This window comes from Helobdella robusta (assembly GCF_000326865.2).
Source record: "Helobdella robusta unplaced genomic scaffold HELROscaffold_29, whole genome shotgun sequence".
NCBI classification, from domain to species: Eukaryota; Metazoa; Annelida; class Clitellata; order Rhynchobdellida; family Glossiphoniidae; genus Helobdella; species Helobdella robusta.
In genome coordinates, this window is record NW_008704475.1 from 416,000 (window position 1) to 427,648 (window position 11,649).

An 11,649-nucleotide genomic window follows, 5' to 3' on the forward strand; every position below is an offset into this window, starting at 1 on the left:
CGTCCTATTAATCACACCATGAACACATTTCTTACATTTGAACGTGCCTTCCACCTTTTTCAGTGCCCCCCTCACACCACTACATCTCTTATGCACCCATTTCTGACATCCTATACACAATACCGAGTTAGCCTTCACTCTCCTGTCACATACCCCACAGGGGTCTATTTTACTTATCACTCGCTCCCCACCTTCCCCACTCACCATTACCTTCGTCTTACCAATATTAATTTTTAACCCTTTCTTTTCAATAACACTTTTCCATCTGTCAAATTTTAACTGCAATTCTTCCATGCTATCGGCCATCAAGACTAAATCATCTGCATACAAAATCTCAAATAACAACCCCTCCATTATGTTTCCACACACAACATCCATCACAATTGCAAACAGAAACGGTGATAACACTGATCCTTGATGCACTCCTACCTTAACACTAAAAGCGTCCGACATCCCCCTTCCAACTCTCACCTTTGTCTTTGCCCCTTCATACAGCTGCATCACAGCTTTAACAAGTCTCTCATTCACTCCTTTCTTCCCCAACGCCCATTCAATGACCTTCCTCGGTACTCGATCAAAAGCCTTTTCTAGATCCACAAAACACATGTACAATCTTCGTTTCTTCTTTCTATAATTCTCCTGCGACATTCTCACCATGAACAACGCATCCACCGTTCCCCTACCAGGCATAAACCCACACTGCATTTCATTAACTGTCACCATATTTCTCAACCTCCTCTCAAGCACCCTCTCCACTACCTTCATTCCATGCTCTAGCAATTTAACAATATAACTTACCAATTGTTAATTTTTCTGAGACCCATCCTAATTTTTTTTTTCAAAGAATATGTAAATATTAACCACAACTCTTAATACACAGTTGCAAAATTCAGGAAGTGGTCATGTTTTCCTGACTCCAAAGGAAATTAAAGAAGAGGTAATATTCAGCTGTTTGCTGTTGGATGTTCTTGGTGCAGTGAGTATGGTCATGGGCAGACGATTTGAATGCTGCCTCTCACAAGTTCTGCTTCCTGTTTTAGAAAGAATTGGATCATCAAGACCGGAAATCAGGTGGCAATTTATTTTATTAACTGTTCTTCATTGAGTGGAGTATATTGTTTTATTTGCACAAAAAGTAAATTTGTTCAGTATAAACATATTTTTGTTGCACATTAATGAAGCAAAGACAACAATAATTTGGCATTGTAATACTGTACAGATGTAGAGCTTTCAATGCATTGTACAACATGGCCAAATCGACAAGTGATGTTGAAGTTTGTTATGCTAGCGGTGAAGATGAAGGTGGTCTTGTGGTGAGGATGTTAATCAGGTGCTCAGACTACCTCATGTCTGCCAGCATCTCACAGTTGAAGTCCCTATCGAGCCACCCGGGAATACTCACTGCTCTCAGAGTTGTTGTTCAGTTGAGTACACCGTTGCAATTGTCATCAACGTCGTCGTCAACATCATTGCAGTCGTCATCATCATTGATATCGTCTTCATCACAAGTTTTGAAAATAGTTAACAGTGCCTTTAAACAAGTTAGTTTCATCTATCTTATGCCCAATAATATTATTTTTTTTAGCTTATTTTGTGTTTTTGCTTTATTTACACGAGAACTTTGAATGTTGAAGCAAACTATGATTAACCCAAATCATATTAAAAACCATATTATAATTTTTGATAGAAATGAAGTGAATTTTGATTAATCATATTATTATTATTGTTGTTATTATTATTATTATTATGTTATTCACTCTATTGACATTCTTCAGAAGATTGTACTGTGATTAAATGCTTTGAATTTTTCGAAACAGCATGACAAGTGTGAAGCCAGCAATAAAAATATATTATAATGTTATATCAAAGAGAATACATCAAAATTTTTTTGGAGTTTCTTAATGGATTAGGAACCAAGTATTGATTGGTTAGCAAGACAGAAACCATTACACAGGCACTCCGCAGTTTGCTGAGGCTTGTCTGCACAGGCCTGAGTTGTGCAGTTATACTGGTGCGTGTGTATATGTCGCTGTGTACAATATAAATTACTGGGTCCGCGGTAAATATCGTGGCTTCTCTGGCAAAACTTATTTAGTGCAGGTCTTGAATAGAGTTTAATGTGAAAGTTTTTACTAATTTGATTATATAACATAAATAAACATTTAATATTGCTCATATCTAATATGTGATAATAATTTAAATGTCCAAAAAACAATAATAATATGAAATAGTATTAAAAAACTAACAAATAAATAAATAAATAAATATAATAATAATAATAACAACAACAATAAAAGTAAACTACAGTACCATATCGATAACAAAATAATTGAATATATATAAAAGCAATATGTATCTGTCTATCAATCCAACGTATAGTCCTCATCGCCTGTGCCAATGACCACCAATTCTCCCATCACACCATCCGTCACTTCATTCGGGCCATCACCAATCCAGCTTCACGATATCGTCCACTGCAGACAAGCCTCGTTGCTACGCCATCCTTGTCGACCAATCAATCAATCTTCGTTTAGCGTCCAGAGACCCAGTTTCCCAAGGTAGGACGTTGTTTTCTTTGCCATCAACTTTTTGCGCCAAATTAGACGATCAGTTGTATCCATTTTATTTAAATTTAGAGCTTTCATGTCTTGCTCGATTGTTTGCGACCAGAACTTCTTTGGACGGCCTTTGGGACGTGTATCAGATACTTCAACATCTGCAAGAGAAGTTATGGCACTGTTTCCACTTCGCTTGACATGACCAAACCACCGCAGACGGTGTTGCCGGCATTCGTCCTTTATATCATCTAAACCAGCACGACGCAGGATTTCGGTAGATTTGATGTGGTCCTTCAGACTAATTCGTTGCATCCAACGGAGCATTTTCATGTCAGTTCGTTGAAGTTGTTCCAGTTTGGTTGTCATTGGCCATGTTTCTGCACCATATAACAACACCGGACGTATCACAGATTTATAAAGTCTTGATCATAGTGGTAGTGGGATGTCAATATAAAGGCAAGGAAATGTCATTTATTCCAGGCTGCACATATGCGTGCTCGAACGGCAGCTTCAGCTGTTCCAGTACAATTCAGAACATCCCTTAGATATTGAAACGATGTGACTTTCTCTACCTTAATGGCTTCAAAATCAGTGCTATTTCGAATTTGTTGTTGTGGATTGATGCAAGCAGGACAAACAAAATTGGACACTTTAGATAAAGTACCAATTATTTTTGAACAACGTTTGTGACACCACTGGTTACACTGCTGACACTTGATTGAATTGTTACCTCCACCAGCTTTATAAACTGAACAGAGCCATCGTCCAGTAGCTGTGGATTGGATGGGTTCACCAGTGTTCATTGCTTTGGTTTTGCTGATGTTGACTTTGAATCCATGATTGGCGAGTCTGGTGTTCCAATCTTCAAACATCTGTGCTGCATTCTGCTCAGACGTGGCTGTTAAAACGATATCATCAGCATATACTAGATTCCAAATGTCACCAGTGCGTATCGGTTTTGGACTGAGAATCGAGCCTTGGTGAACTCCAACGCCGATGTCAAATGCATCTGTGTTTCCAACCGTTGTGCTGACGAGAGTCTTAGTATTCGTATACATTTCCATCACAAGTCGAATTTCTTGTCGACCCTGAAAACTATTAGAAATAAATGTAGTTAGTTCCAAATTAGTTAATTTAACACCTACCGGTGTTGAGAATCTTAGCCAAAATCTTAGAATTATAGATGGTCATTCTCTTACCTAATTATTAACAATGAAGTCTCAAGTGCAGAAATAAATAAAATAAAACAAAACAAACACACACAAATAAAACAAAACAAACACACCCGCGAAACTTCACAATTGACCGGTGTGTATCATGTCGGAAGTGACACTACCAATTCTCAGCACCTTTAGCCACACAAGTGCACCTAACACAGAATGTGTATCATATATATCGTTATCTTTACCTATATAACTAAATCAGTGAATAAATCAGCACAAAGCCTATAAGCGTGTACTGTACACATTGCTACACACACATCTGCACATCACCCACAAATACACACGAATACATTCCAGAGGATTCCATGTTTATCTAGGCGCTTCCGCTCTCCAGTTGTATTTAAAACTTTCATTCTTCCAATAATCATCCAAGGAATTTTTAAATCTGTCAATAGTGGCACAGTTCACTATATTGGCAGGTAATTTATTCCACACAGGAATGATACGACAAGTAAAAAAATGCTTTCGCAAGTTACTTTTGAACCGGATATTCCTAAGTTTTTTATCATGTCCTCTTGTTCTCTCATTTAAGTACAAAGACATATCAGGATAACAATCTTGATCATTCAGGTCAAGAAATTTTTTAAACAACAAAATCAGATCTCCTCTAACTCATCGGTACTTCAACGTTGGCAACCCCAAATAGCTAAGCCTTTCCTCATAGTTTAGTCCCCTGCATTCCCTTATCATTTTTGTTGCTCTCTTTTGAACCCTTTCAATATGCTCTACCATCTCTACCTTCCACGGCGAAGGTATATTAATTATAAATTGTTTCGTAAATAAATTCGAAGTTACATTTATTTATAATATCTGCTAAGCTATAAGTAAGGTAAAATTCGGAAATTTGATAGTTTCTAGAGAGTATATAATGCATGGAAAATCAATTTGCTCCACCACGTTTTCAGTCGTAATGAGAATCAACTCAACAGAAAACCAAAACAATAAAAAAATCACCACATGACAATCGTGCTGAAAATGCCACAATAACATAGACAGAATGTCAGAATTAAGTTTTTTTATTTCACATCTATTTAAATTTTAAATCTGCCACCAGTGCACAACATCGATTGGAAGCGAGTGGCCGAGCCGTAACTTCTGTTTTTTGTAAATGGATTATGTAGAATTTCACACACACACACACACACACACACACACACAGTTTGTACATCTGTCAGATTCTGATTTTTTATAAAAATAATAAAAAAATAGATCGAATTTGCGTGTTGTGTTAAAAAAATTTTGCAGTTTTTGTGCCATGAAGTGAACGAATGTTTGCTGCCATTTTTTTAATATTTACGTTATAAACATTCTTAACATTCTTATTTCATTTTATATCTACTTAAAGTAATAATTTTTTTACCATCATAATTTTTATTTTCCACGTCTCATACCTTGCATGATATTACATTCTCTACGTCTGACAGAATTTAATTTACAGAAAAAAAAGTTTCTCTTTCTTTTTTTGTCCTGCTCAATTACAGAATCTCTGAAAAACAAATGGAGTAATAAAATAAGGCTGTCTAAATTTTTCCTCTCAAAGAGTTGTGAACCAGGCTTATTACCTGTCACACTTGCTTTGTCACGTCTTCCATTTTTGTTATATATAGGCTCACCTCGCCAGAATCGTCGAAATTAGATTAAAAATAAAATGTCTTTGATGTTTGAAGAAGAACAATTTATTATGTTTCTATGGAAAGTTTTTAAGATTTTGGAAAAAAACACAAACAAATTGCAAACAACTTCATGAATCACATTTTTTATTAGCTCAATTAAAATCATTTGTGATTTACCAGTTTATTAAAAAGTGTTTTAATTCAAAAATTTTTTTATTAATGTAATAGATTAAATTTTTAAATAAAAAAATTAGCAAGGTTAAGAATCTCTTTCTTTACCTTCTTGAAAACTTTGAGAACTCTTGACAGTTTTCTTAGCTAGCTTATTTTCTTCTGAATCGGACAACATAACATTTTTAGCAAGTTTGATTAAATGCATGTTAGATTGAAGGTACACAATCATGTGCACATATTCAGGGTCAAGGCGAGTTCGGCGGTCACTAATGACATTGCCAGATTTTGAAAATAATTTTTCGGATGGTAGCACTGCTAGCTGGTACGCAATAGATTGATTTGGTAATAACTGATTTCAAAGAAAAATGTTCTGCATTTGCTCTCCACCACTTGAAAATGTCATTTTGACTACTTGCTGGAACTTTAGACATAGAGAAAAACTCATCAAACTCAAGTTCAATAAAAGACAGATTACCTAAGCTGTAGGTTTCGTTATTAGAACCATACTTTGGTAACTTGGCAGACAAAAATTCAATAATTTTTTTGCTCGGGTTCACTTTACTGATTTTGAGCTTGTTGTCAGCACTAAGGTTCTCTGAAAAGTTTCTGAATTGCTCTAAAATTTCTGTTTGCAGCTTATAAAGGATTTTAAATTGCTTCTGAGTAGCATTTTGAACTTGTTATCTTCTGCGTTGATAACCGCAGCATTCTAATCTGTCCCCTTAGAAAAAATTTCGCTAACACTTGAAAAGATATCAGACATTGCAATGCTTGAAAAAGATAATTACAAAAAACGAAATAAAAGATACCGGCAGACAAAATGGCGTTCGAGTTTTAAACAAAAAATATCGTGAATATAGTTCTGACCCGTAGCCAAGTTTATTTGAATGTGAGGAGGAATCCATGCTGGAAATTGGATATTAAACTATTACAAATGCAAAATTTCATAGTAAACGTAGTTTAAATAAAATTTGTTTTTTTATTTGAAATTATTTATGATTTAGAAAAAATTATTAATTTTTTTTATGAAATCTTATGTGGGCAAACCGGCCTTCTAGACTGGGCAATGTCTCCCCCCGGCTACGGCCCTGGTTGGGTGGCGTATTTGCTCAATGGGTTAAACACTATTATGTTTTTGTAGTTTGTAATACTTGTATTTGCGTATTTGCTCACACTATTAGTTAAACACTATTATGTTTTTGTAGTTTGTAATACTTGTATCATATGAAAAGTAAAAAAAAAGCCGTTTAATCATTGCTTCTCAATGTTCAATATTAAAAATAAATACATTCTTATACGTCCAAGATGATACAATAGATAAAAACTATTTAGTTACCAATAATTTTATCAAATTTTTTAATAATAATTCAAACAAAAAAGATGATTTCAGAAAAAGCCAAGAGAATACTGCATTTTCCTATAAGTCACTATTTTATTTCATTTGCTGGAAGTTGCTTTGGGGTAGAAATCAGGCGGCCTGACGGGCAATAAGCTCAACCTATATCATTCCTCGTTTTTAGTCCTTTTCCGTTCCGGGTTTTTATTTCTGACATTAACTTCTATCTCCAAGCTTCATCAATAAGCCCGACCTATACTAGTTCCGATTTTGTTCACATTTGGTTTGAACCGAACAGTCTGTACAGGCAAATCTGAACTCTTTCTTGTGTGTGCAGGTCAATAGCACAGTCGTAAACAAATCCTATCACTGTTATTAACTAAGCTGTTGGCTACACAACAAAAGTTATCTTTGTTGAATTAATCTTTTTACTATACTTAAATGGATTAACGTATATATTTATTTAGTGTAAAAGTCATATCGTATGTTGATTGCCTCTGAAATTAAAAACAATAAATAAAATTATAGGAATTTGCAGAACAAAATAAATCAATTTTTAACTGTTTATATTTCCTGCGTAGGCAAGCTTCAACGAAATCTTGTGTGCGCGTATGGTTATTAAGTTGGTTGCATGTGAAGTACGGAAGTTTCAGTTGGAGCTGACCTGATGTCCACGACAAAGCATGAGCAGATGTCAACACTTTATTAAAAATTTTGTAATTTTTGATAATGGTGCTCCAGTACATTTCTTATTTCACACTATTTGACCATAATTTTACTTACTCATAATTTTTCACCAGGTGATGTATTCTCTCGATAATCATTATCATGAACATGCCCTTCAATTTCTCAAACTATTACTACAAATATCCAAACTTGCTGCTTTTATAGTTCAACAGCAGCATCAACAACAACAAACATATCATCAACAACAACAACATTATGAGAATCAAAGTTCTCAACAAACTTTTTATGATCGAAAGACTCATATGAATAATGCGGAGGAACATATTACTTCATTACCGTCATCAATTACATCACTATCTTCTTTTTCAACTACATCATCATCATTTTCAACATCATCTGTGGCAATGTTTTCTTCACCGATAACAGGAACATCATCAATGTTATTACTTTCATCACGGACATCAGCACCCTCAGCTGAACACAATACAAATTCGAACACGTCACACAATCTATCTGACACAACACAAGTGACCATCGTTAACGACGTCAACAACAGCCCCAACAACAACTACAACACTCCTGAAAGAAGGAGAATGATATTGACGGATAGGCTGAAATCGTGCGTGTTGAATCTTCAAAGTGAACTTCTCATGAAAGTGAAACAAGAGGATGAACTCTCGTCACAGCTTGCCGATGATAATGCCGATGATGATCGCTCTGACGATAGTTCTCATCTCCTCAATGGTGACAACAACAATAATATCAACAACCACAGCAATAGTAATAATAATAATAATGACAATAATGATTATAGCAACAAAGATGTTGATGGTGACTCCAACAGAAGCCTACCATATTATGTAAACATGATGGAACAGGTAACTTGATAATAACTGAATGGTGCTTGTTGGTTCTTGGATGTGATTGTTTAGAGACGATTTAAATTTATTTAATAAATTAAAATTTATGTTTAAATTCATTTAAAGCTTTTTATAACTTATTTGGAAATTGTTCAGATGTTTAATGTAGATGTGCACAGCATTGTTGCCAGCTGTCATTTAATTAGTTGTATTAACTACATCAATCTTTATAAAATTAGTATTAAGGAATTATTCACACAACATTTTATTTATAGGAATGTTATTATAAACAAATATCAACAGTAAATGTATAGCTGCTCTCTTATTAAAATTAGTGCTGTTAAATTATCTTGGCAAGGAATTAATGATGATGAAATTGTTTTAATTGGAAGATTCTTGACAGGTGCCAACACTTCTTAATCTTTCCATCAGTTCATATGAGGCTAACCACGTTGCACATCGTATCCGTTCTGTGTCCGGCACTGAAGTCCTATCAAGGTGTTCTTGTTGTTTGTTGTTGTGTTAGCCATTTAATTTCACAATGATTTTAAATTTAGAATTTGTGTTGGCTGTTTGAAATGAATTGTACTTTCATACTCACCTGCATGAATTTTGTGTATCATAATTTATAATGTATGGATATTCAACAGATGTTTTATTGCCTCTGGTGCACAAAATTTGGAAACCATTTGTGAACAGATTCAAAGACGAAGAGCACTTTATTGCTATCAAGGTGGGTCCATCCATCATTCATCTCGTTCATACATCCAACCTACAATCCATTCAACTCATCCATCCATCCATCATTCTATTAATTCATCCTTGGATCACTCAACTCATTCACTCATCCATCCTTCAACTCATCTGTCCATCCATTATGCAACTCATCCATCAAACAAACCCTTTATCCATCTATCATCTAACTTATCTGAACATCTGTCTGTTTTTTCATTCACCCATCCTTTATCTTTTCAATCATTTATCAATAAAACAAACTAATCATTCATTAGTCCATCTATCATTTATTAATCTCCCCAACAATCAGTTGATTCATCTATTGTGCGTTCAATCGATCAATCGATCACTCTATCTACTTTTTTATCTATCTATCTATCTATCTATCTATCTATCTATCTATCTATCTATCTATCTATCTATCTATCTATCTATCTATCGATCACTCCATCTACTTTTTTATCTATCTATCTATCGATCACTCTATCTACTTTTTTATCTATCTATCTATCTATCCATCCATCCATCCATCCATCCATCCATCTATCTATCTATCTATCGTTCAATCATTTTAATTACATTGTTTAATTTTTAATCGGCTCTGGTTCAGCAGGATTGAAAATTTTTCATCGCCCATGTCAATCAGCTACTTAGTTTGAAATATTTCAACAATAACAAAAGTGGTCTAGTATGATGATGACGGTGAAGATGCTTATGACGATGGCGGCAAACGTCCACATACTCTCATTTAACGATCCGTCATTTCCCTGCAGGCATTTGAAGTTCTGAAGGAGATATCCGAAGCATCTGGAGATTTCGTGAGGAGGAGGATGGTCTCGGAGGTCATGCCAAAGGTCATTGAAGCTTTGACCTCGCTCGCCAAAAGCAGGTTGATGTATTCTTGTGAGGTTGCTTGGTTTCGTGAAGTGTGGCACCGCTGAAGAGTTTGAAATTAAATTCAACAAATTTGTTGTTTTCAGTGTAAAGCAGCCATCAAGTTACCAGTACACGACTGCATGCAAGCTGCAGAGCTGCATCCTGCTTAATCTTGGCCCAATGAGTCGATATGTTTGTGCCATCTTTTCACTTTTCAAAATTATTAACACAAATAATTTTTTCCATTTTAATGTTTAAATGTTTCTTATTAATGATTATTTTTATTTTGTGAATATATTCACATTTTATAACAATTTGGTTTCATAATTATAATAAATTGGAGGTTACTTTATTAATTGATCTTGGTTCTTCCATATTGCATTTGTTTCTTCAGTTGTTAGAGTTAATTAAGTGGTTGTTGTTGTTGGTAGGCAGACATCCAGGGACAGGCCCTGATGAACATCGTCCACCCCTGCATGCCCTACCTCAGTGCCAAACAGCCAACCATCTTGCAGCAGGTTCCATCAGTTGTCATTCAAATATCTCCTTATCGTGTAAAACTCTTAATAATTGTAATAATGCTTTTGAAAAAAATTTATTTTCTTATACTGTATATAATCAAACGCATAGGTGTGCATGGATACAGTTTTGGAGTTCGTGAAAATTGATAGCAGCATTGTGTGGTTGGCACTGTGCCAGGCTTACCCTCCGACATCTAAACTAGTTCCTCCTAATATAACCTCATCGTCGTCGTCACTACACAATTTCCAGTTATGTCCACCACCTAATCTACCATCCTACCAGGTTGGTTTTGTTTTAGCCTTCTTCAGGTCTGTTTTGTTGTGGTCAACAATAAACTTTTCTATCTATAAATATTCGCCTTTATTATGGGAGGAAGCTGTAAATATCGATACACAAAATGAACATGATATTAGTGATTATTTTATTTTCAGTTCAGTTCTTTATTGTTAATTGGTTGCATAGATATTAATTAAATAATTATTAATTTTTTATTAGCTGAAAACAGGTGCCTTACAAACTGTGGAATACACATCATTTGTTTGGAGATTGCATGAGTTATTGAGTTATTTATAAGGAGAATACGAATGTTCAATGTCACAAGCTCTAATTTAAATACATTTGTTATTGTTATCGTGTATAATTTGCGTACATTGTCATGTTAATGTTCAACTTTATTATCGTCAGCTAGACTAATTTTGAACATCTATAAACTCTTTATTTCAAAATGTTGAATCTTCAATCTTATTTTGATTTGGTGAATACATTTTTTTGATTCAAACCAATTTTTTCCAAGCCGACTTCCCGTTGTAAAGTAATTTATTTTCAATTGGTTGATGTAAAAAAAAATTTCGAAAATCAATTTTTATGAATAAACTTCAAAACTATAGAATTGGTTAGGGATGTGGTCGGGCTCCAAATGCTCTGGCTCTCAGCAAACTTTAACACTAAATATTTTTCATTAAACTTTTAAAAATCTAGTTTTATTATCAATTAGTTTTTTTGGACATATCACGCTAGCTCTTGAAGAAAGAAGAAAATGTTAATATTAATTTTTATTTTTCAAAA

At 34.5% G+C, this 11,649-nt stretch overlaps 2 protein-coding genes across 2 annotated transcripts; one reads left to right on the forward strand and one right to left on the reverse strand.

The window, feature by feature from the left end:
* Nucleotides 1-5,653: 5,653 nt before the first annotated feature.
* HELRODRAFT_174192 (hypothetical protein) lies at nt 5,654-7,650 on the reverse strand (the record flags this gene model as incomplete). The annotated part of the gene is made up of 3 exons (XM_009020742.1): nt 5,654-5,887; nt 5,991-6,193; nt 7,569-7,650. 3 exons carry the CDS (start codon nt 7,648-7,650, stop codon nt 5,654-5,656), a joined length of 519 nt encoding a protein of 172 aa, XP_009018990.1.
* A 345-nt stretch (nt 7,651-7,995) lies between these two features.
* On the forward strand, nt 7,996-11,146 carry HELRODRAFT_174193 (hypothetical protein; the record flags this gene model as incomplete). Its single annotated transcript, XM_009020743.1, has 8 exons — nt 7,996-8,469; nt 8,844-8,949; nt 9,102-9,184; nt 9,960-10,075; nt 10,167-10,254; nt 10,494-10,580; nt 10,693-10,866; nt 11,090-11,146. 8 exons carry the CDS (start codon nt 7,996-7,998, stop codon nt 11,144-11,146), a joined length of 1,185 nt encoding a protein of 394 aa, XP_009018991.1.
* Nucleotides 11,147-11,649: the final 503 nt, after the last annotated feature.